The 23,937-nt window shown below is 47.4% G+C and overlaps 1 protein-coding gene across 1 annotated transcript in view; it reads right to left on the bottom strand.

Annotated features, from left to right (window-relative positions):
• Positions 1–23,937, bottom strand: part of LOC142572398 (putative chitinase 10) — a 64,167-nt gene that overhangs the window by 4,923 nt on the left and 35,307 nt on the right. The window contains exons 6-14 of the mRNA XM_075681486.1: positions 23,000–23,117; positions 13,248–13,442; positions 12,045–12,167; positions 10,571–10,726; positions 9,096–9,330; positions 3,830–4,089; positions 3,069–3,169; positions 1,008–1,125; positions 525–719 (exon numbers count right to left, since the gene is read on the bottom strand). Of these exons, the coding sequence (XP_075537601.1) occupies positions 525–719; positions 1,008–1,125; positions 3,069–3,169; positions 3,830–4,089; positions 9,096–9,330; positions 10,571–10,726; positions 12,045–12,167; positions 13,248–13,442; positions 23,000–23,117 (1,501 nt within the window). The remainder of the gene's footprint in view (positions 1–524; positions 720–1,007; positions 1,126–3,068; positions 3,170–3,829; positions 4,090–9,095; positions 9,331–10,570; positions 10,727–12,044; positions 12,168–13,247; positions 13,443–22,999; positions 23,118–23,937) is intronic.

Here is a 23,937-nt window from a genome sequence, read left to right as displayed (position 1 = left end):
TGGTTACCGGTAAGAAAGCGCCAAATTGCAATACAATCAACGCAAAAGCCGAATTGTGTCCTGACTTAATTTGCGTAAACTTCAACGATGATAACCCCACAATAAGCAACGTCAACTTCATGGTGCACTTTACGTGCAGTATATTCATGTAGTTTGTTTTCTGGCCAGCATCTGTGACGGCTGGTAAACTTAAGAAAACGAGGTACCAAGTTTACAACGCTATGCACTAAAAGTGGATATCGCAGTTTTGTACGCTATAATCTATGACACCCTCTATAGAAGGCAAAATGACCGCCCTATAGTTTGCAGTTTACGTTATTTGTTGCAACGTTTACACAAATCTTCGGGAACTCCAATTATTCTCGCATTTGTTGAGCCGTGTGTATAACTTGACTATCTCGTTCACTTCAGACCTCTCAATAGATGCGAGAGAAATCCAGTGGACGCAAAGCTGAAGCATCGTTTTAATTTTTCGTAATTCCACACTCCGCTGCCAACCGCGTGCTAGGAGCACGAGGACCTACCTCGACGTAGTTCATGTATCCGTCCGTCTGCGTGAAGTTCGCACCATAGCCGAGCGGGTGCGCTGGATCAAGCGGAGCGCTGACGCCGTTGTCGGCCGGGTCACGGAGCGTGAAGCTGCGGCCGTATGTGGCGATACCTGGAATTATCTTGTGCTTCGGCACCCCAGCGTTTATCCACCTGCCAAGGCACGATTCCTGGACTCGTAGAAGTGACGCCACAAATAAACCACTTAAACTGCCGCCGGAGTTCAGTTACTGCTTTGAGCATCATGCGGTTACTAATAAACTTTTCTTTTTCAGGCTGCATGAGTAGTGTGCCTGCGACTCCCGGAAGGACCCGACGGCACGAGTTTGGCATTGATATGTGCGAAGAAAAAAAAGTCTTTTTTTTTTTCACAAGCGTACTACTACCACATCAAATGGACGAGGGTCTAATAGTGCGCTATGAGGACGTCACGAGAAGTGATGATGTCGGCAGCTTACAGACTCGACGCTGGTGCTCCGGTTCCCTTCGTAATAATAAAGTCCACTTGTAATCTTCGTCTTAGACAGCTCATCCAGCTTGTAGTCGAAGGTCATGAGGAACAGGTAGTTCACCTGACTGCATGTGCAACAACATTACGGGGACCAATTGAAAGACCAAACCAAAAGTTTAATAAACGGCCGACTAACCTCAAGCTCACTACTTCTGCTAAACTTTTGCATACATTTCTTTTATTTTTTAACCCAAGGCTTCAACAGCGATGAGAGCGGCCACACCTTAGAGGCTGAGTAGTGTACAGTAAGTCACAGGTAGAATTGAGGGCATCACGGTATTTCGATGTTCTGTCAGGATTTGTTTAAATGTGGCGTTTGACGTATTGTACTAGTTCGCAGTTTCTGAGAGAACGCTATTACTTTCAGGACCTTAATGTATCATCTACATTCGGCTTTGAACGGACACGCTGTCAGGATAGCTAATGAATGATTAGAAGACCAATGTGGCATATGTACTACGGAGACAAGGGTAAGCGCGTCTTCACGTTCTCGTTTGTTTTCTTCAAACAATAGCTTTATGTTTAGCAAATAAGCGCCGAATTATGCCTGAATATATAAGTATCACAGTCTCCCATGTATCGATGGAAAATAAGCCTCGAGAAGCGACAAATTTTTCTAATGTTTCTGACGAGACTCCTCTGTGAAACAAGACCCGTGTTCGCAAAAAAATGTTCTTACGCTGACGCTGTTCGTAAGACCAAATGCCACCCAAACATTAGAGAGTTTTAGCCCAGCGGGTTTACGGCCAGCGGAGCGGAGCGGGCGAGCGGAGACACGACTGCGCATGCGCACAACGCTGAAGCGGCCAGCGGTTTTACGGAGCAGCGTTTACGCGCGCTGGAAAGCACTCCCCAGCGGAGGGTATACGCAGCGCGCTAGCGTGCGTAAGCGCGCGCGGGCGTGTATGGGAAATGCAAGATGGCAGCCGCGAACATGAACGCCGGCAGTTCTGCATCGACGACGGCGACTGCGGCGCTGACCCGTACATTAGTACTCAGTATATTATTAACAAATAATGTACTAAGAACATGTAATATATATTTATTCAACATTTCTTGCATTATAAAAGCAAGCGTAATTCAAATTCATTTCTCAGTAACTCCTATTCGGACCACTAGGTGGGGAAGCAGAGCGCCCCGCTCTCTCCGCTCGAGCATATGAGTGATCCGCCGGGCTAAAATTATTTTTTCGCGAGCCGCTCCGCTGGCGCAACGGTGAAGACCGCGAGCGGAGCGAAACGTAAACCCGCTGAGCTAAAACTCTCTATTAGCGAAGGTGGCTTGTTTAATGGCGAACAGCACTTACGAAAGAAACGATTTGTCAATACTACCCCAACACTTCGTGAGACAAAAGAATGGTTTACGCTGCGACGCATTACGTCAAAGTTGTGAAGTCTTTTATAGCTCGCACCGACACGAACAAACCGTGTAGTATCTATGACAAATTGCTCATTTTATTACTTGAAGAACTATCTGTTGTTTCCATCTCGCCAGCTGACCTGATCACTTCAATGTTTCGCAATCCTGCGTCGGTATACTTGCCCGGACCCATTAAAATGCTCCTCTAATACCACCGCTGACATGCATGGGTACACCTTCGCAAAAAGAACGAGCAAGATTTTTTTTTTAGCAAAGCGACGAACAGCCCCGTTCATCGCTTGGCGTCTGTTGGTGATTTTCTTGCGCTGAGTTTCAGCATTGAAAAAACGAAAGAACACGGGCTTCCACAAATTGCGCTTCGTCCTTCCGTCTCGTGTTTCTTTTTTTTTTTCATTCTTTCAGTTTTAAAACTCAGCGCAACAGAATCCAGAACAGAACTAGAAATTAACAGCTAAAAGAAACTAAAGCTTAGACATTGGTACTGAAGTGCTCCATTGCCTTCTATCCTTTGGCAGCAGAAAGAGAAAGGGGCACAAACATACAGTGAAATGTGGAAAATTAGAAAAGAAAGAATGGGTCGCAAGAGCTTTCGAGAACAATGAAATCACCTGAGCGTTTCAATGGTTACCTGGCTATTCTCTCGTACGGAAGGAGGCTGCAGTTGGGGTCACGACACGCAGGAAGCTGGAGCGTGATAAGATACGCATCCCCAAGAAAGCTTCGAAGTTGCTGGGCAAAAAGGCAACAACAAAGCACGCTGTAGCTAATATTCTATGTGTAATCCGCTATACCAGATTTCCTGCATGTTATAAGTTGTTTCCTGCGCGCATACGGTGGCCATGATCATTGCTATCGTTCTTTTTTTTTCGATGACAAATTTTTCTCGCAACTTGCACATAAAGTGAAACCCGGGTTATCGCTCTGTATTATGACGCGCAGCGGGGACGGTTATGGCACCCATGGCTAATGGTGCACTGCAAGTACTTTTCGTGTATTGTCCTTTGTTAGTAAAGCTGCATATTGTACGGGCAGGTGCTGGCTGCCCTATTTCAGTTTCGCGCTTTTTATGCCCGCGTTGCTATTGAATCACATTTAGTTATCTATAACGTGCTTGTTTATTTTCGCGCATTGAAAGGTTCTGTTATACCTACATATAGACTGTCGCCTGTCTCCGTTTATTGCGCTCCTGCCCTGTCTGGTAGAGTGAAGCAGAAACACTTAGTGCGCCTCCCTCCAAATGCTTGTCTCATATATAGATTTATCTCCTTTTTGCCCCTGCTGCCATAAGTAGGCGTCTACTCTTACGCTGCTATCACATACCCCCATTATCAAAACTGCTATATACGCCAACGCTCCCTCCCAAGCTTATGAGATTTCTTTTGTTGTCACCCTAATGAACTTGCAAATGGCAACGATGTCGCTCCACTTGCAAAGTGGAGGACCCGGTCCTTCCAGGTGAAAGTTGATTCCGTCCAAGCCGAACACCACGAGCCAGTGTTTCATCCTGTGGAGGAAGTGCCACATCTTTTGTGGTTCGCGTATCCGCTTCAGCAGGCTCTGTAGGTGCGCGCCGCCTCCGTAGCTGACCAAAGTCCTCACTTCGGTCGCACTCGTTTTGTGCCTCAGCATGCCCATGTCGCGCAGTATGTCTGCATTGTAACAAAAAAAAGGGGGGGGGGGGTATCCTGAAAGCAGTTCAGCTGTCTTTTCACAGCAATATGGCAAATTAGAGAATTCACTCTGATCAGCGAGGACATTTCCCACGATTCAAGGCTTGGTGCACATTATATTGGAAATCTAATGTGGGCTTAGTGTGATTTATGCCTTAAGGCGAGCATAGCGGCAAGCCGTCGCCGACAGATCGTAAAAGGTCTCGGTCACATATTATGGTCTAAATTACTTAAGGCGGTAGTGGAAGAGTTTTGAGCTACCTCCGAGTAACACAAAGCATGTCTATGAAAACCAGTAAGCGATTGTGTAAATTATCCTCTGTGGCACATCAAAGTTTAACTCTCCTGCGTTTTCCCCCTTTTCTACAACGCCAATACGCCTGCATAGATGTTGTTGTTGTTTCTTCCTTATTTAAAGATTTACTGCACACGAGACGCACTTCACTCATAATTACGCTCGTCTCTTTGTATTTTCGCTTGGGAAAGCACATGACTTCTGCCATATTGGGCTTACCTGTTAACGTTAGAGAAAAGAGAACGAGACCATGCCATCCGAGGTGGAGTAAAATAATTGCGTAATTTGCATTTCAACCATACCTTTTCACCTGTGGTGTGTGAAAATACTACCCCAAGAAGAGCAGATATTTCTGTTTTGTGTGAGAGTGTCACTATGTACTTGAAGCTTATCTCTTTGTGTAACAATTGTATGCTCAAGGTTGGTGGAAGTCTGAAAGACGGTGTTTAGACCGATTCAGGTGCTGCCCAATTCAGGTGTTGCTCAGTCATAGCAACACTATCCAGGCACTATTGCAAGATTTCTCATTAGTATCCTCCGTATGGAATACCATAATGAATTGGTGCGACAGGACATGCTGAGTCTGCATGTCTATGAAAACCAATAAGCGGTTGCGTAATTACAGTCTACAAACCCACCTGTTAAACCTCCTATATATCTCCTATAGACAGGGCACCGAAATTATCCTTTAAAAAATATCATAATGATGCGTCCTAGGATAAAAAAATAAGGCAGCGAACTTGTGTGACGTAGCAGAACCACAGCCCAATTTTTAGGGAAGTGGTTTCTTTCAAGCAGTTGCGTAAGAAATTTCAGTTGCTTGCAACTAACCGAGATGCTTTACAACGCTGACCGTATATGACTCATCCATTCGCAACATTGCGCGTGTATAACGCTTGGAAGCACTTGCCTAAGTAATTTCTATCCAAAGTCGTACCTTAATTGCGCGCATTTACTTTCACATGCACATCCGCCGTAATGCTGCCCCCATTTTCGCGAAACTTGATCGCAGCTATAGTGGCTTATAGTTCCCCACAAAAACGACAGAGAAATTTTGCTTGGTAACGGAAACACACACTTTGATCTTTGCCTGCACCTCGCCCATGCGTGTAGATTCAGAAGACGGGACGAACTGCCATTTCAGCCTGCAGACGACCGTAACGTGCATAGCTGCAACCAACTGCGCTGCTATAGCAGCTCATCTGATGAGTTTCTGGATGTGCCGTGATTCTAGGGCACAGAACTTTGTCATGCTTATCTGCTACCTCAATCGGTAATCACTTCAGTTTAACCATCTCCCTACTTCTATGAAATATAGACAAGATGACTCGTTTAGTTAGCCGAAAACACCGCGGATGCCTCGTATACCGTTCGAAGAAAGGAAGTAATCGAGGATTCAGTGATTATTTGTAAAGCTCGTAACTAATGCAGAAACGTGAAAGTACATCAAGACATTTGCCCTTTCAGGCGCCATGTGCACATTTGCGGACGCGACTAGTTCTTGCCGGTTCTGGCGATTGGTGGCCAAGAAATAGCAGCAGACATGCAGCTTCTGGCGAATGGAACCGCTTACATGCTCAACGTGCCTTCAATTCACTTCCAGTGATATCGGTATTGCTACAGACGACCACTTCGCTGGAGGTACTGCAATATTTGACTGTATGCGCGGCGTATCGGCAACAATATTTAAAAAATACATTTTGTGCGTAATGCATGCAATCAGCTTTGAAATGGTGCATGTGCTTCAAGTCAGTGATCAAATTTTTGTACAAGAACGAAGCAATATCGTCTGCGCAATAGTTATATAATAATTACTCTCTAATTATGATGACTCAGCACAAGGCGCCATCCTACCACATTGTCTTTCTTGCAGTGGAGTGTCGAGTGATGTGGAATCAAGTTGTGCAAAGTTGACATCCTTATAGACAGTCCTTTATAATTCCCGCCTGAAGGAGTTAGACATAATGTTACTCCAACTTTCAACAACTACGAAACCGGTGAGATGTAGAGTTCTCAGACAATGGGAAACACAGCGGATAACGGCCGTATAAAGTTTCTGGCCGCTTTATAAAAAAATTCTTTAACGAAAAGAAAATAAACGAGGGGGCTGACAGAGGCAGTAGCACACTGTGGTATAAAAGTTATAAACAGGGATCAGGTGCATAAGAAACACTGACCACCTTTTCGATATCGAAACGAAATAGCCTCCTATCGATAAGTTGGCCAGCTTTTCTGAGGCATCTTATCCTTGTTTATAGCCTTCATACCAAACTTTAAGAAAAACTGCAATTAATATATATACAATAAACTTGTTATCTGCACTTGCTTTAATTACACTACCTCGCACTTTTAGAGCGAAGCTCTTAGGAGGCTGTTCCCGCAGGGAGCGGCGGCGTCGTCCTTCATAACCGAGCGAACGAGCACAGTGAAGTATTAAAGCAAACGCGGAGCGCAGCGAGTGATGAAAAACTGTGATAGAGAAGAGAGCACGAGGAGGAAAGCGAAGGAGGAGGGTGCCGGGAACCATGCGGTGGAAAGTGGAAAAGAAGGGTATGGAGAAAGCGTGAGAAGAAAATTGCAAGACGGGCGTTGCGGCGACGATGGCTATGAGACGACGCCAGAGTAGCGCGTGTAGTCTGTATGGAAACAACGCGCTGCGTGAGAGGAGGTCTGTCTGCGGTGGCTGCTGTGAATCGCGCCTACCACGTCGCCTATCGCTACCTCCCGATTAGCGATGCAGTCGCGCCACACTTCGCTGCGTTTCCAATGTGCCGCGCGAGGCAGATTGTCTACGCCAGCTAATATATCGCGAAATGAAGACACGTATAGAACTGCGCTCGAATTTCGCATTAGAGAGTATCGTAATCGTCGGGGTATACTTCTTTAATAAACTTGCAATATATATTCGTTGCCAATAGTTGACAGGATGTTACTAGGAGGTTTTAAGATGTATAAAGGTGGTTAATGAATAGTCGCTTCGCAGTTGACACGTTCTACCAACATAAGATAATAAGCAGTCGATAAGAATTTAACCGACATTTTATGTCTATTTTTCCAATTCAATGTCGGTGGCCGATAGTCGCAGGATGTTCCTAGGAAGTTGTTACGGTGTATAAAGACGGTCAATTCAACTAGTGACGATAGGTTCTAGTAACATTTGTCTAGAGGCGCTTTATTCAATATTACTAAAAATTTTGGTAAGGGTTGATCTCGTCGGTAAATATAAGTTACAAGGCTTTGCCTACACATTATCCATACCAATTTGTCTTATTTCCACCAAACACAAACAAAGTTTGTGTTTGGTGGAAAGGCGGTAGTGGAAGAACAAACACAAACCTTCGCATGTTTACGCGCCATGATACTCCCTATATTTTCACCAAATTTAATCTTCGTGGCAGGCATCTTTCGGGACAGCAGACTAGATTCTGTACTTTTCGTAACACTAGCCTACATATAACGCGATCACGAGTTCTTGTTTATGTAATTCACTGCAAAGGTCGCAATTCACCTATCCACATGTAAGTTCGCCTACTTATTACCCACACCTTGTCCTTATCTTCAGTCACTGATGACTTCAGGAAAACTTACTACGGTCCTCGATGTGACTCGATGTGACGTAATGTTCTCAAGGGACACTAGAAAACATAGGTGATAAAGGCCATATAATTAATTAGAAAACAATCGCATAACCTTTTTTTTTTTCAAAGGCTGCAACTTAACTTTGCCAATTAATGACACGTATGATACCCCTCTTACCTCAAGATAACGATATTGCTTTAGGTTAATTTCTTTCAATACATTGAGTAACATTACTGCACGGTTCGTAAAATGTCTTTATAAACCAATGAAACATTTCTATACGTAATACTTTTTAGAACCTGCAGTAAAACAACCCACTTCTAACTATTCGTACGCGTAAACCATAGCATGAATGAATGAATGTATGTTGTTTAGTGGCGCAAGGGCCAGGTATGGCCAAAGAGTGTCATGTCAGTGTAAACCATAACATGGACCCCTGTTATTTGCAAATATAAAATTGTTACCCTCTTTTCTTATGCCACGGTGGTGAGGAAGCTTTGTAAGTGTTTCATATATCATCTCATCTAAGGCGAAATACGAGGATTTGGCAATTTTCATCTAGGCGCTTTTTAAGCCACGCACTTCAACATTGGCGGGCAACTTTCTGTGGCAATGAAGCGTGTTGAGGCTGCCGAGACAAAGTGGCTCACACTGAAATATTCCACAGTGCACAACTAAGAGTGCTCCCGAAAAGAAGGCCCCCATCCTCACCCGCGTTAGGTCAAGCTGGGGTAGAGCGTATTTACACATCTTATTTGGGACAGCAAAATAAAACAAAACAGATCACTGAGTGCTCAATCTTGCTTATTTTTCTACTTTCCTATATCTCGTTTCTATTCTTTGTTGTGCTTTTCTATCCTCCCAGTGCCTGTACCAATAAACCAAAAGCGTCGTTCAAACGCTGCCAGAATACTTGGCGCAGTAACACACGTGCAGACGCACCAAGCCCGTAGCTTTCCCTTTATTGCCTCAGAAAGTTGCTCGCGAGTGTAGTCGCGATAACAGTTTCGCTGTAAAATGCACTAAACGCGCGTCGTTCTTTCTTTAAATAAAAGCCTTATAAAACGCTAAGGGCCCGAGGCGCGCAAACAGGTGCACAGCGCCGGCGTACTCCTCTCTCCCGTCGCGCCCCTCTGGCGGAAGATGAACTCTCCCGTGTCGTTGTCTGTCTCCACGTAGGAGTAGATGAGGTGCGTGCACATGCCGAGCGGCAGGGTGTTCAGGCTGAAGCGCCGAATGCCCACTCGTTCGAACGCCTCGCCACGCATGAAGCACGCTAGGGGCGCCGTAAGGTGCCCGCCGGCTTGGTCCGCCGCCCTCATGACTTGCTTGCCCCTCATCAGTGCCTGCAACAGGATGGCAGCGCGTTCGTGTTGAGCGAACTACACGAAACTCGAGACTTTTGTGGCGATAATACATCTTAGAGAGAAAGAGACAAAGTGATTGTAGAGAGGAAGAGGCGTCCTTTTACAGTCCTTTGATTGTCATTGATCATACAATGATCAGCTGCCGATGATCATTGCTTCTGTTAACTGAAAGGGTATTCTTCATTACTCAATGAGTCGCCAGGTTTACAAAATGGAACAACTTCCTTTTTTGTCGATAGGATTCTATATTCTAGAGAAAGAAGGTCATACGTGGAGTTAGACAAAATAGCGCTTCATGACTGCTTCAAAGTAGCATAAAAGCTTCCTCTCTATAATTGTCTTCGTCCCCAACATCACTTTTGTGGCGAATAAAGAGAAACATTCAATTAGCTCGGAAAGATGAAGCATTCTTTCTGTATGCCTTCCTGCGACCCTTCCCATACATAAAGTACACAGGACATGTAGGTCTTGGCTAAACCACTAAGGCTGCGATAGCGAAGTTGCAGCGAAACCAAATGAAAATATTTTGAGTTTATGGTGGTGTTGGTTGGCTTCCGCCTCTGGGAATAAAGTAAACACTTTGTGTTGAATGTGGCCGCTACATGCTGATTCATCTTACATAATATAGACTCCGGCTGAACGTAAGTAGGTGCTTCTGACATTGCGTTTGTTCACAAGTGTGGCTATATTCGTTCAGGATATTTTCAAACAAATATATGTTATCAAATCCAGTGACCACCCCCCAAAAAATAGAATAAAGGAAAAAGCGGCTCTAAAAGCAAAACTAAACATTCAAACTACAGCAATCTGGGAAGCAAAGTATCAGGGCCCAATTGGCGATGCTTCTCTTTCGAACGTGCTTTTTTTCTATTTTTCAGCCGCCTTCACTAATACTTTGTCCAGTGCCAGGATTCGCAGAATCTTTTTCTTAAGAAAAATTCTAGCGTAAAAGGTTTTTGTTAACACAGGCCCAAGTCTTCAAATCTTTCAAAGCTCCACTATGATTATTAGACTAGTCTGGTTGTTCACTAATTTTAGCCGTTATCTTTAACTTTATTTCGGCACTGCTTTCCTTTAGCACTCACGCGGCATCAGAAAGGTGGAACAGAGGCATCTCGATTCTGAAGCACCCTGTTTGTGTTGTTTTGTTTGAACTTTGACAGCCTTCGGGGACCTTCTACTCAAAATTTGCATTTCAGATCTCTCACTCGTCACGCACGAGGGGTTGGGCGGTGACCGGGCGGTATCCGTTGAACGCTTTCCACACGCTGTCCACCACGGGGAAGAGCTCGCCCACACAGTCGCCCGAGTAGTCGTCCGCGTCCAGCGACCACACGAATACGCCACCCATTCCTTGAGACCGGAACCACAAGGCCTGCGGTGGCACCGACAGTGAGAGACAGTAAATTAGCAGCTGTAAACAGTGCAATCGCAATTCCTCTGAACGGAGAGTCTTGGACCGGAATGGACAAAAATAATTAGATTAGTGAGGATTGCTCCCAGTTTGCTATCCTAAATTGTGGGAAGGAAGAAAGGCGACATAGAAATGAGGATCATATGGAAACAATGCCAAGTTTGAAGCGATCCTCCCATACGTGTGTGTACACAGGGGCCTAGCAAGGGGGAGGGTTGAAAGGGGGAGGGGGGGTGTAAACTGGAAACGTGCACCTCCGCCTCCCCCAAATTTCTGTGTACCAAGAATACCTGGCATAAAAGGACCTGTGACAACACACGCCTAGTGTGTGCGTGTGCTCGTGCGCGTGCTCGTGCGTGGGCGTGTGCGTGTGGGGGGGGGGGGAGGAAGAGGGCGCGCGTGCTGTAGGACGCAGTGGTACACTCGAAGATGCACAAGGTAAAAATCAATATCAATCATGTGAACTTGAACTGATTTATGGTCACACAAAATCATATTAGCTGAGGCTCATTCAGATTCATGTTCACGCCCACTCCTAGTCAACTATAGTTACGTACTAAGAGTCACAAACAAAAAGAGCCAGCAGACTCAAAGTCAGTCGGACTTCTGAAAAATAAGAACCATGTTTGTTACGGGATCTCTAAAAGCGAGACAACGCAGGCGCTGATGTGCGACTAGTTCAACGTCGCATCCTCGTACAGTACATTTATTTTACACCGGGCCAGTTCACACAACTTGTTCAACATCGACCGTGTTGTCTCTCTCTCCGTGGTTTTCTCTTGACCTGTAGCAAATGTTTTCTTTTTTTAGAATGCCGACGCTCAACAACTTCAGCCAAATTTACTCACTGGTCTTCTCAATCTCAACAGGGTTCACACAGAATGTATCTGCTACCTGCCTTTGTTTTTCTGAGAGAGAGCGATTGAATCGACTCATTAGTAGGAGTTTGGTGACTTATTCCCTATAGTAATGGCAAAAGGTAACACCCCATGGCCTCAGCCGATGACTTTGTTGCGCTGTGATCTACAGCGACAGCTTCATAGCGAGTGTTGCATGGAACCTCGTAGTTTCATCTCACGCCTTCTATGTCGCTCATTTGAAGGGTCAGCGCAAGCCTTGACAATCAAGTGCCTCGGGGCCCGATGGCTGCCACTGAACTTCAATGCATGCTTTCCTTACCTATTTCAACCAAACAATATCGCTGCTTCCATTGCCGATTTCATCCCTCTCGTACAAAAATAGGCAAGAGTATGTAAGTGTGTCCCTACTCGAAGCCCACCTTCGCTGCTGCGCTAGTCTCGTCCTCGTAGCTGATCCACTGATCCTTGTAGTGCAGGTAGGCCATACCTGCCGTCTCCACCCATATTGCTTCCCACTGGTAGTATTTCAAGCGTCGACAGGCCTGAATGAAATAAAATGAAAATACTCTGTAGCCGTTACCATGCTGGAGATATACAGTTGGTTGAGACTAGTAATTGCAGTCTTGCAATGCGACTGTTTAGAGTGGCATCCCCAAAAAGCATCATGATCCCCAAGGGAGACCAATCTCCCTGAACCCTCAGAGCCTAAAGTAAGACGTACGTGTGAAGGCATGCCCAAGGTATCCTTTAATAGGAGAGCTAATAGGTCGGTGGAGGATCTCTGGTGTTATGTTCGTCTCCCGCGGAGCAAACTGGACATGTGTCCGGTTCACCTCCCCGCCTTTGCTCTCTTCAGTGCCTCTCTCTCTACCTCTACCTTCTGCGGAGCTATGGTCTCCAGAAGAACATTATACGGATCCCATGCACTCTTAAAATCGACGTGAACGAAGCTTTCTGTGCTGTTGGCGTTGACTGACGAAAATTGGCTGTGATTTTGGCGGTGAATGTTTAATTTCTTCAGTGTTTAGCCCTGCGAGGGAGGGGTGAGTTGCTGTTAAACGTTACCTTGTGTGCACCGTTTACGTTTGTCTACGTATCACACAGAATACACAGCCAGACCTGATTGCTGGAGACGTCTCTGTGCGCCATTGTTCACAGCCTGCGAGAAGGTTAGTACTGTTACTGCCTCACACAGGTCAACCCATGGTGACATAAGTGTTAAAGTTTCATTAAATTACGGGACATTACAGACAAACCCATAATTTGATTATGAGGCACGTGGCAGTAAGGGACTCCGGATTAAATTTTACCATCCTGCTATTCTTTAACGTGCACCTAGATCTCTAAGTACACGAGCGTTCCTGAGCTTCGCCCCCGTCGAAATCTTAAGGTTGAGAGAATACGAGCGGGAGTTGACGATACCCCATAGGTCCTTTTGTCTAAGTGTGGTGTACGGAGCAAGTTACCGAAGAATTCTTCAATCGACTTTTGAGTACAAAGCATATTGCTGGTAGGTGCAATGATGATGAATATGCCTGTGGCGTACACTATATAAGCAAGCTCGCTGAAGAAAAATGGGGTTTGTTATCTGCAACCCTGTGTACTCTGAAGACAGGACCTACCTCCACGTAGTTCATGTAACCGTCTGTCATAGTGAAGTTTGCGCCGTAGCCGAGTGGATGGTTTTCCGCGAGTTTGGCGCCGACGCCGTAGCTGTAAGGATCGTCGAGTGTAAACGTACGGCTGTACGTGGCAATACCCGGCACCATCTTGTATTTCGGAACCCCAGCGTCGACCCATTGTTTCAGGCAAGTCACCTGTGAGCACAAAGCACGCTGTGTAAAAGCATAGCCACGTTTGGGCACCTTCACCCGATACAAAAATACTGTTCTTCATTACCGTTTCAGTGGCTTCCTAAACCAATAAAACACAGAAAGCGAGCTTCACGTGCTGAGGAGAAAACGGAGGAACAAATAAGTTTGAATGATTGCCAGGATCCTGCATTATTATTTTTTATGCGTTACTAGCTAGGTCCTATACTTACAAGTGTTGTTTATGAAAATAAAATATTTTTTCACTTCCTCATTACCCTCCCCGCACGTATTGTAATAAAATTAGACAAAGTCTAGTTAACCTATCCCCCTTTCTTTCCTTGCCTAACTCTCTGTTTTTGTCAAGAATATCCAACAATCAGGCTATAAGCTCGCCACGCATAACATTCTAATCAGAGCTGTTATGCTTTTGACAAGCTATTCTATTATCGCAGTTAGATTTGTGGAGCTCTCCGGTTGCTTGAAGCACTTTCGGTTTCGGCCCTCATCCCTCAAGCATCAGCAAAAGAGCTGCAGGAAAGCTCCGGCGTTGCAAATTTTGCACCAGCAAGAATAGACTCATGTGATGCAAGGATGAAGCTGGGCACTTCATGAATACAGTCTTTAAAATTCTTCTATCCCTGCAAGTAACGTTCACATTCAGCCTCAATGTTATAGTTTGCACTTCTTATGGCGCACTATATAACCTAATATTCACTGTTGTTATCGTGAATACCGGGTATATGCTGCCGCTCTATCATTCGTGTTTAGGGAAATGTACGCCTATATCTTTCACTTATTTTTGCTCGCATAATCCTAAAGCAGATCGCGCATTAAAACACTTACCGGCCAACTCAAAATGTGGGCGCAACGCAAGTGTATTGAAAAACTAGTGTCTCCTGCCTAACGTGCTTTTTAGAGACAGTGAGAAGAAGCCGGAAATCATGACAGCATTCTTTCGGAACTGTCTTTCTCTGTTCTCAATGCTAATACGGCTGGTTACAAACCTGGAAGACAACATTTGTTGACTTTGGTGTCCTGTTGTTGTGATCGTGCGTCGGTCCCACGGCACCAGCTGCTGATGGGCGTCACGGGGCTCGGATTCGCAGCCCCTTTGTGGGACACCCTCCGTTACGTTTGTCGTATAGCCGTAGCGTCGATGCCGGTGTCATTGTGACATCGATGGCAACGGAATTTTAGCTGAGCCAGAGTGAACACAGTTCGTTCCGAGAAAGCGACAACGAGATGTTTCCCAGCCGTGTTGCGAGAAATTTCTTAAAGAAGTATATGTTAAAGGGATACTAAAGGCAAATACAAACTCAAACTACAGTGATAGATTACTGCTCGACAATCTCTAAGTCGTCAATATTATAGCGAACAAAGCTTTAATAATCGAGAAAACGAGGTGAATGCAGGGCATGATTAGAGACTCCCCCGGGACATTCCAGCACTAGCCCGATGACGAAAGCACTCCTCAGTTAAATTATGTCACTAGTACTCAATTAGTCGTTGCAAAAAAAACATCCTCGTATTGTATTATAAGATGAAATAAAATGCTTCTTCTCCAGTTCCATTTCATGCTCAGGAGAAAGAACTCATTGAAATTACCGTTGACAACGGCGCGGGCGGTCGAAAGGTTTCGTTTTCACTCGACTCTGCTCCGCCCACGTTTTCGCGTTTCAGTACTTTCCTGATCGCGTAGTGCTGCGCTAGTTTTGCTGGGTCGCGAAACTCGCCCAAACTGCAAGTAGCAGGGAATTCAAGTTCCATGTGATGTCGCGGGATGTCCGAACGGTCTACGCCACTTGACAAAAAGCAGCTGCAGCGGCGGATCCGCCGCTGCCTTGGCTCGGTGCTGCCATCTGTCGGGCGCCGTTTTACTAACCGACGGCCGCAAAGGTCGATAATGGCGTATGCAACGTCACCACTGCCCCGGTGGTGTGGCGGGAGATTTGAAGTTCGCAAAAGGTATTCAGACCCTTCAGATACAATTTTCTCGTAAACTTAGTCTCTTCTTGTCACTAAACAAGCATTTCGGGGCTTCTGGAATGGTATATAAACAGTCCACGTCGACTTAGTATTTGCCTTTAGTGTTCCTTTAAAATGGGAGCGTTCCACCAGTGCAGGGAGCTCGAGGAAACATCCTCGCCAGAACCAGCTAATTGCCGACACCATGTCTGCTGCTCTGTGCCAACCCATTGGACAAAGCCAAGGCGTGTTTGGGAATTTAGGGAACTGACGTACCTTCTGGCAAACTGGTTTTACCTTTCGCCTCTTTCCCTGTCATTGATGAGACAATGTGGGTGGGTCATATGTGCGCTGTGTGTGTACCTTTCCACGTTCCTGCTCAGTGACGTTGCGTTTGCTTGTCGCTAAACTTCTCTCCTCGGAGACAGGGTACTACAAACTTTTGGATTGGCCAAAAAGGAGGAAGAAGGCGGCGAGTCAAGAAGCGCTCGCTTCAGTTCCCGCATTTTCCCAGCTTTTCTAGCGTTTAACCGTCGCGTGTTAATGTTTTTTGTGCACATCTTTTCCGTGAAGCTGTAAGGACCACGTGCATACCCTTTTTTGTCACAGTGAGTGACTTCTCGTCATTTTACGGACATTACTGTGCTTCCTTCGGCGGCGTCTAACGAGCGCTTCGGAGACCACGCCTTGGCCTACGGAGCGGCTCAGTGCCACTAGTCCGCTACCATGATGGAATATCAAGTAGAGGGAGAAAATATTCTCCAGGAGGAAGTTACTCAAGACCAGGGATGACAAACTGTGGGCGCTAGAAGATCTGGCGGCAAATCGCGGGAAGCTAACCCGAACGCCATGGAAACGCCTTCGGCTCCCCGTAGCAACAAGCCTAGTGACGCAGCGCTTAAGTCCAAGATTATTAGGGCACGCCGAATGCCGGTTCTTCCCAAAGAAGACACGAAGATAGTTATTAGTCCAAGAGGTGGGCAGAATATTTCAAAAAACTGGAGTGGTTGCGGTAGTTGACGTTGAGCTCCGGCATCAGCCAGGACAAGCTCTCACTAGACACTCTGTGCCCGAACATACAGCAAAATATCATGGTGGCCAGCACTCCTAGACTGGAGAAGGCAGACCGATATGCCCGCATCAAGCAAATAAGCATCTCAGGCAAGATCTACGAACTCTGCACGTCCGAGACAGCCCCGCACTCCACGTGCAACGGGCTCATACGCAGCATACCGTTACAAGACGACCCAGCCACGGTGGATGGCAAAATCACTAACCAGAACAACCCTCTTGCACTAGCAGCCAAGAGAATCGCTCAGACAGCGACCGTCATCATCGCCTGTGATGGCCACCGGCTACCGAATTTTGTCAGGTACGGAACGCTCCTGATGAAATGTTCCCTATATCGAAAGCAAGTGGACGTATGCCACACCTGAGGAAGACTCGGGCGGCATCGCGCCGATGTCTGTCCAACAACGAGCGACGTCATCTGTCGGGGACGCGCCCTGCCGAACCCCGATGAGCAGCACCAACGCACCGCAAAATGCAAGACCTACGGTGGTCCGCCCCTTACCGCCGGCAAAGAATGTGCGCATAGATCCAAGACGCCATACATCGTTCGCCGACAACGCTTCGAGTGTGCCAGGCAGCAAGAACAGCTCCCCACGCCCTCGATCGTTCCATCCTCTGATCCGCAAGCCTCATCGAGCCCCACCCTCAGGAGCAGAAGGCGCTTGCGCTCGAAAGGCCATCCTACAAGCCGACGGGGCTCCAGAAGTCGCTCTGCCTCAAGATCGCGAATCACATCGCGATCTTGAGGCAGAGCGCCCCAGCCCCAGAGGCCACTCCAAGTCCCGCACCAGGAGCGACTCGTCCGAAAGGCCACGATCCGAAACTCCCACCGGCAGTAAAGGCAATTCCTCTCTAACGTGGGGCGATAGGGCCAGTGGCAATCAAACGCAGGCGTCCAACTACTAAGACTCTCAGACCCGCGTCTCACGAAGAAGCTCGAAGAGCTTAGGCGTGCCAATGATAGTCTTAGGAAAGAAAACACTCAGCTCAAGCAGGAGATGAGTCAGCTAGCCGCAGAAATGGCCGAAATACGAAGATTGCCGCCCACACCGCCAGCTCCTCAGCCTGCCGCACGCTCGACGGCCTCGGAGAAGGCGGAGCGTCCCCCCCCCCGATACTGTTGCAGTGAAGCTTCGCGCCCTGGATCACTCCAGGGAAGACGAGGCGGTAGAACTCCTGTCTTAGTTCAAAAACGCCATCCCCAGCATACAGACAGGTCTCTCACACGTACAAGGAATGATCACGTCCCCTCAGCTGGGCCTGGTCGCCCTGACCGCGACGATACTTAGGCTGGAGGGGACCAGCCACAGATTTTTGCCAAGCACATCTACAGCACAGGTACCAAACATGCACATCGTCATTGCCCCACCGACGTAGTGCCATTCTGAATGCGGCACTTTCGCAATCCATCCCCAAGCCCAAAGATGGATACCGGAACTAACGCCATAACAATGCGGCAGTTGAATTGCGCAGGGTTCGTCAGCAAACGGGTGACCCTGCGACAATACCTACAAAGTGTAAGCGACAAACCCCAAGTAATCGCCTTACAAGAAATGATATCACATCATCACCTATCAAGGTCCCCGGTTTCCTAACGGTGGCTTCCACTGAAGGAGGGAGGGGGTCGCTACTCTTGGCAGTAAAATGCTCACGTGTATTCAGCGAGACCCCGGTCCCACGGGCAATGGAGTCGAGTACGTCGAGGCCGAACTCCTTGTCGACCCCCCTATGCGGCGCTTAAGAAGCAACAGTATCATCATACTCAATGTTTACTGCAGACCCAGAGTTCACAGAGCCAGTGCTGGTGGTATTCTCAAGAGGGCCGTGCATCTTGCCTGCTGTTAACCTTTAGTCATGATGGGGGATTTCAATGCCCAACATCAAGCGTCGGGCTATCACACCACTACGAATAAGGGTAGTGGTGTTATAGTGGCATATGGCACACGGCAACGGATGAAGATCTTACACTGGTAACCGATAAAGACCTTCCAACCAGGAGAGGGAGCTCGGTGCGCCGAGATACGACTCCGGATATCATGTTTATCAAGAACCTGGAAAACGTCAAGTGGACCAACACAGCCATGAACCTCGGAGGTGATCATACCATCATCGAAGCGGTCCGTAACAAGATGAGTACCTTTAAGTCCACTGACTGGGACTTGTTCCGAGCCAACCGCTCCTAGCACGCCTTATCAAGGATACGGGCCTAGACTCTTGGTGCGACGAGATAAAGAAGGATGCGACTAGAGCCACCAAGGAGGTGACAACCGATCTGGAGGTGGACAGGACGGACAGTAGGCTCGCGCATCTATTGGAAGCCAAGCAGGCACTGCTCGCGAGATGGAAGACTCAGCGCCATAGCAGAAGACTACGCAAGAAAATTTCCGATATAAAAAGATGATAGGGGCTCATTGCAAGGTGCTATACAAGCAGCAATGGGACGAGCTGTGCGACTCGGTGCAGGGCCAGCTCAAGAACGGTAAAAGCTGGGGTCTCCTCAGGCACCTACTGCACGATGGCAACACCAAGTCCAATCAGAAGGGAGCTTTGGCGAAAGCTGTCCATTTGGCCACCGACTCGACTCCAGATGAGGCGGTCACGGAGCAGCTCATAGACAAGTACCTGGCGGCCACGGACGGTCCGGTGCCCCCCAGTTTGCAGAGTTTGCAGAGCCGTAGCCTACAATTTTCCTGGTACGTACATCACCTGGAACTGATAGGGCATTGTCTTTAGCGTGAGTCTTTGCACCCTCGGAGGAAGCACATCAAGTTGTATCTTGCCAAACAATGACACAAGAGGAAGGTGGGGGATCAGTTTCTACAGTGAAGGTGATGTATCTGACGAACTCGTCAAACCTCTGGATGGCATACGCTGCAGCCAAGGCCTCCTTTTCTGTTTGGCTATACCTTTGTTCTGTGGTGGTGACTGACCTTGAGGCAAAGGCTACTAGCCTGCGTTCACCACATGGTTGTTATTGCAACAGGACTGCTTCAAGTCCAAAGGAACTGGCATCAGCCGAGACTGTTGTGGCTTAAAATGGGTGATACTTGGCCAAGCAGAGGTCGGACATCAGAAGTTCCTTGATTTTTGCGAAAGCTGCTTTCTGTTCATGCTGCCATGCACAACTAGTATTCTTATTTAGAAGAGTGCATATCGGTGCAATAGTTTCCGAGACATATTGTATAAACCTGACAAGATGATTTACCATTCCAAGTCGACGTCTGACACCAGGAAGGTCTGTGGGAGGTGCCATTGCATGGACTGCTTCAGTCTTGCCAAGATCTGGCTGGATGCCTTGTGCTGAGACAATGACGCCTATAAATGAGACTTCAGAGACCAGCAACACTGCTCTTCGTTTAAAGGGATACCAACAGATACAAGAGGAGTCGACTCTTGCATGTCGACACTCTTCAAGGCTTCAAGTCGACAGTTGAAGCCTTCCATCATGTTCCTGCTTGGTACGTCCAATGACAAGAACGTCATCAATCATATTAACGACACCGTCCTGACCTTCGAGAATCCGTGCCATTTGTTTTTGAACATACTCCGGGGCAGACGCGATACCGAAGGGCAGTAGGTAGAAACAATAGCGACCGAAATGTGTGATGAAAGTTGTCAGTTCTTGAGAATCCGCCGACAACTTGACTTAGTGAAAGCCTGCAGTCGCATCCAGCTTCGAAAAAACAGCTGCATCGCCGAGAAGACCAAGGACTTGTTGAACTGTAGGTAGAATGTGACGCTCTAGTGAGGTCAACACACAGACGATACTTTCCATTCTTCATAGTTACCACTACCAAACCACCACATCACGGAGTTGCTTTATCGATACGACGAATGACACCGTCGCCTTTAATTTCTCCAGTTCTTGCCGAAGGATTTCACGCAGCGGGATAGGTAATCGTCGAGGGGCACTGAGTGAGAATGATACAGCGTCTTGGTTCAAACAAATTGTCTACTCATCTCTAAATGTGCCGAGGCCACGGAACAGTTCGGCATGAAGCATTGGCTCAGGAGTGTTCACGGCACGAAGGTATCTGGCGACCTCAAGGGCTTGGATAGCCGGTAGACCCAGTAATGTTACAGAAATACATTCAATGACGTAAAGACGCTGAGAGCTTGTCTTCCCTTGCCAAACTAGACGTGCCAGATACGAGCCCTGTATATGGAGAGGTTGTCCTCCGCGTCCTGTCAAGGCTGCATCAACGTTGTTGAGCTTGGCCGGGACTCCAGGCAAGTTATTTGGGATTGCAGAAAAACCTCAGCTCCTGAATCTACATTTAATTTAGTTCTGTATTTGTCGACTGTGACATCCACGAACTTGGCTTTGGCAGGTGACTCCAGAGCATACAGCTCGATGGCACCGAGTTCGGCGTGCTTCGACTTTTTGGAAGGACAAATTTCAGCGAAATGACCTTTCTTGCCGCAAAAATTGCAGACGGAGTTTTTTGTTGGGCACCCTGGACGTTTGTGAAACGCGCCACCGCAGAAGGGAGAAACCGCAGCTTCGCGGTGGCAGTGTTCCGACATCTCCTCCATTCAGCAAGCTGTTTTGGCGTCCAGACGCTGTCGCGAAGTGAACTTTCGAGCTTTTGCGGCATCAATTTTGACCGTGGCTTGCGAAATAGCCTGAGCGAATGAGCGTTCCTTATCAGCGTCCTCGGACTGACGAGCTTGCGTCCAAGCTCCTTTGAGAGAGAGCTTCGGGGAGCGGCACAGGTCTGAGAGACGCATCCCGCCAGCCGACAACGAACCTGCCGCGAGCCAAGCATTCTTCCACCGCCGATGACGGGTAGTTGCATCGTTTTACTAACTGGCAGTGTTCGGCGTGAAACGTGTCGACGCTTTCGCCAGGTAGTTGGAGGCGATTATGAAAGCGGGAGGACTCGTAGATTTCATTAGCAGGGTTCACAGTGCTCGTTAAAGCGTTTGACAACTGCGTCGTAGGACGCTAATGAGTCCGCGTCGAGTGAAAGGGCGTCCAGGAGTGGACGAGCGTTTGGGCCCACGCAGTAAAGTAGCGCACTTACTTAGACGTCTTGAGAAGCTTTCTGTAGTCCGGAAGCAGCGACATAATCTTCGAAGCGAGATTTCCACGAGGACCAACTTGCGGGGTTAGAGAAATCAAACGGGTCCGGTGGCTGAAGAGCGAGGCCTAGCCACTGAGTCGATTGGGCACTTTATTCGAGGGGCATCCTATCGTTGACGGCCATTCAGAGACGGCCATTGAGAGATTTAGAAGTTTTTCAAACGGACCCCACTTCTGACACCATGTCACGTGGCGTTCCTGTCAAGCCACGCTGGCAGGCCACGAAGGAGTGGAGCATGCGAGACAACAAGCCCACCCTTTCAGTACCAAACGCTAAGTGTTTTATTATTCACGCGCCCCATAGCTCCTGCCCAGAGGGCAGCACTGGTCAGCTGATATATGGCGACCACTACAATTCGGACTTCGAGCATGTCCTTTGGGGCTGCGCCTCTGCCGGTCCCCATTTCACCCAAGAGGAAACGATGAAGCTTATTAAGGCCAGGACCAGACCTCTCAAATCCTGGTAGTCCAGAGTGCCCGCGAGAGGGCCGTCAGGCTTGACCTGATGGTCCCCGAGTACGCTTAGCCAGGTGACGTTCAGTTTACTCGCGTCTATTGTGGACCGAATAAAGTTTCACTCACTCACTCACTCGCTTGGCCAAAAATGACAACTTTTCTGGCTAACGTCTTATTGGCCGAATATGGCGCCATCTATGTCTTTAACATCGGATTCGAGGAAGCTGACATCAATGCAAGAACAGAATGGATTTATGACCAGAAGATCACTTTGTCGCGAGAGCGGAAGCTCGCGTTCGAGCTGATCCCACGCCTTTTTCGTTTTGTCATGGGCCAATCTGAATAAAGTAAATATATGTGGGTTTTAAAGCGTCATGGATGTCAGATCAAGGTATGCGATATCTACTCCATCATGGTGCGTGAAAGTTCCACATCTACGGACCCCCGGTCGCAACACTATCAAAACAATGACGCCAATAATGTCATGTCTGACGTCACGTCACTGATATCGTGCTATTGCCGCATGTTACGCTTCCCTTTTACGCAGAATTGCCGTCGGGTTATGTTCTGGCTCATTTACTGATGCACTTTCTCTACGCTTAACACGTTATCGACAATGCTCGGCCGAAGCTTCGTCACAACCTATGACGCCTTGCGGGAATTGGACATGCCGTCGGCACCTGTGTTATTATTAATAACTTCTTTCTATCACGTGAGAACGATCCCCTATTAATAAAACTTATTTGCTTCGACAAGTGTAATGGGCAATATACGCTTACTCAATATTGCTCCTTAGTGTTTTTCTGCGAAAACTTGTTACCCAAGTGTTTGGGAAAATGTTACTGGCACAGATATGTCTTAAAGGTAGGCGGAACGTGTCTTTTTGTTAATGATCATTCGGTAATAGAACAAAAAGAACACTTTCACGTTTGCTTTCGTTTCTTGAAATAATAACGCACACTTTAAAGGTAAGATTTCTTACCGTGTCAATGGCACCCAAACGGGTTCCTTCGAACAATTTGAGTCCACTGGTAAGCTTTGTCGTCGAAAGCTCATCCAGATTATAATCGAATGTCATCAGGAAGATATAGTCGACGTACCTGCACCAAGAAACGCTTTTTTTATGAATGCAGAACGATACTGTTTTGAGAAGAGAAAGTAAGGAGAGCAAAGACGGCGAGGTCTGGTTAGTTACCCTACAGGGGGGGTAAGAGAAAGGGGAATAGAAAGAGGAAAAAAGGGAGGGAGCGAGCACTAAGTGCAAGCAGGAGGATGCATGCACAAGGACACTATAAGCGGTCGCTTGAACCGGTACACTTCAAGTAGTGTACAAGTGCACGAGCCGCTTTTTGCGCCAGGGACGGGTGTGGCCATGGTCAGAGTTGCTTTGAATCGGAGAACGGTCTCTAGTCTAGCCGGCTAAAAGTTGTCCTGAGAGATAGGTGTTGCACGTCGTGGCAAGGACAGATAGTGAATAGGCACTTGATGGTTTCCTCGGGCCTACAGGAGTCGCACACAGGGCTATCGGTCATTCCCATACGATAGGAGTAAGCGTTCATGAACGCCACCACCAGTCACAAAACGGCACAGGAAGGTTGTTTTGCGGCAGGAAAGGCTAGATGGTAGTTGTAGCCGCAGCAAAAGGTCCAGTTTATACAATCAGCAATTGAAGGCACTTGAACTCGAGAAAGCTCGTGACTTTTTGCGCGCAAGGAGGCGAAGTTCCCTGGCAGCGTCCATCCTCGCCAAAGGTATTGGACGCGTCTGAGTGTCTGAGAGGGCAAACCCGGCAGCCAGCAAAGTCGTTGCCAACGACGCCACAGTGGGCAGAAATCCACTGAAATATTATTTCCTGCCCTATTTCCAGAGCTTGGTGGTGCACTTCCCTGATGTCGCATATCATCTTCTCTTATGTTCTTT

Source organism: Dermacentor variabilis, chromosome 2 (genome assembly GCF_050947875.1).
Source record: "Dermacentor variabilis isolate Ectoservices chromosome 2, ASM5094787v1, whole genome shotgun sequence".
NCBI classification, from domain to species: domain Eukaryota; kingdom Metazoa; phylum Arthropoda; class Arachnida; order Ixodida; family Ixodidae; genus Dermacentor; species Dermacentor variabilis.
This window is presented reverse-complemented; position numbering and strand designations above follow the sequence as displayed.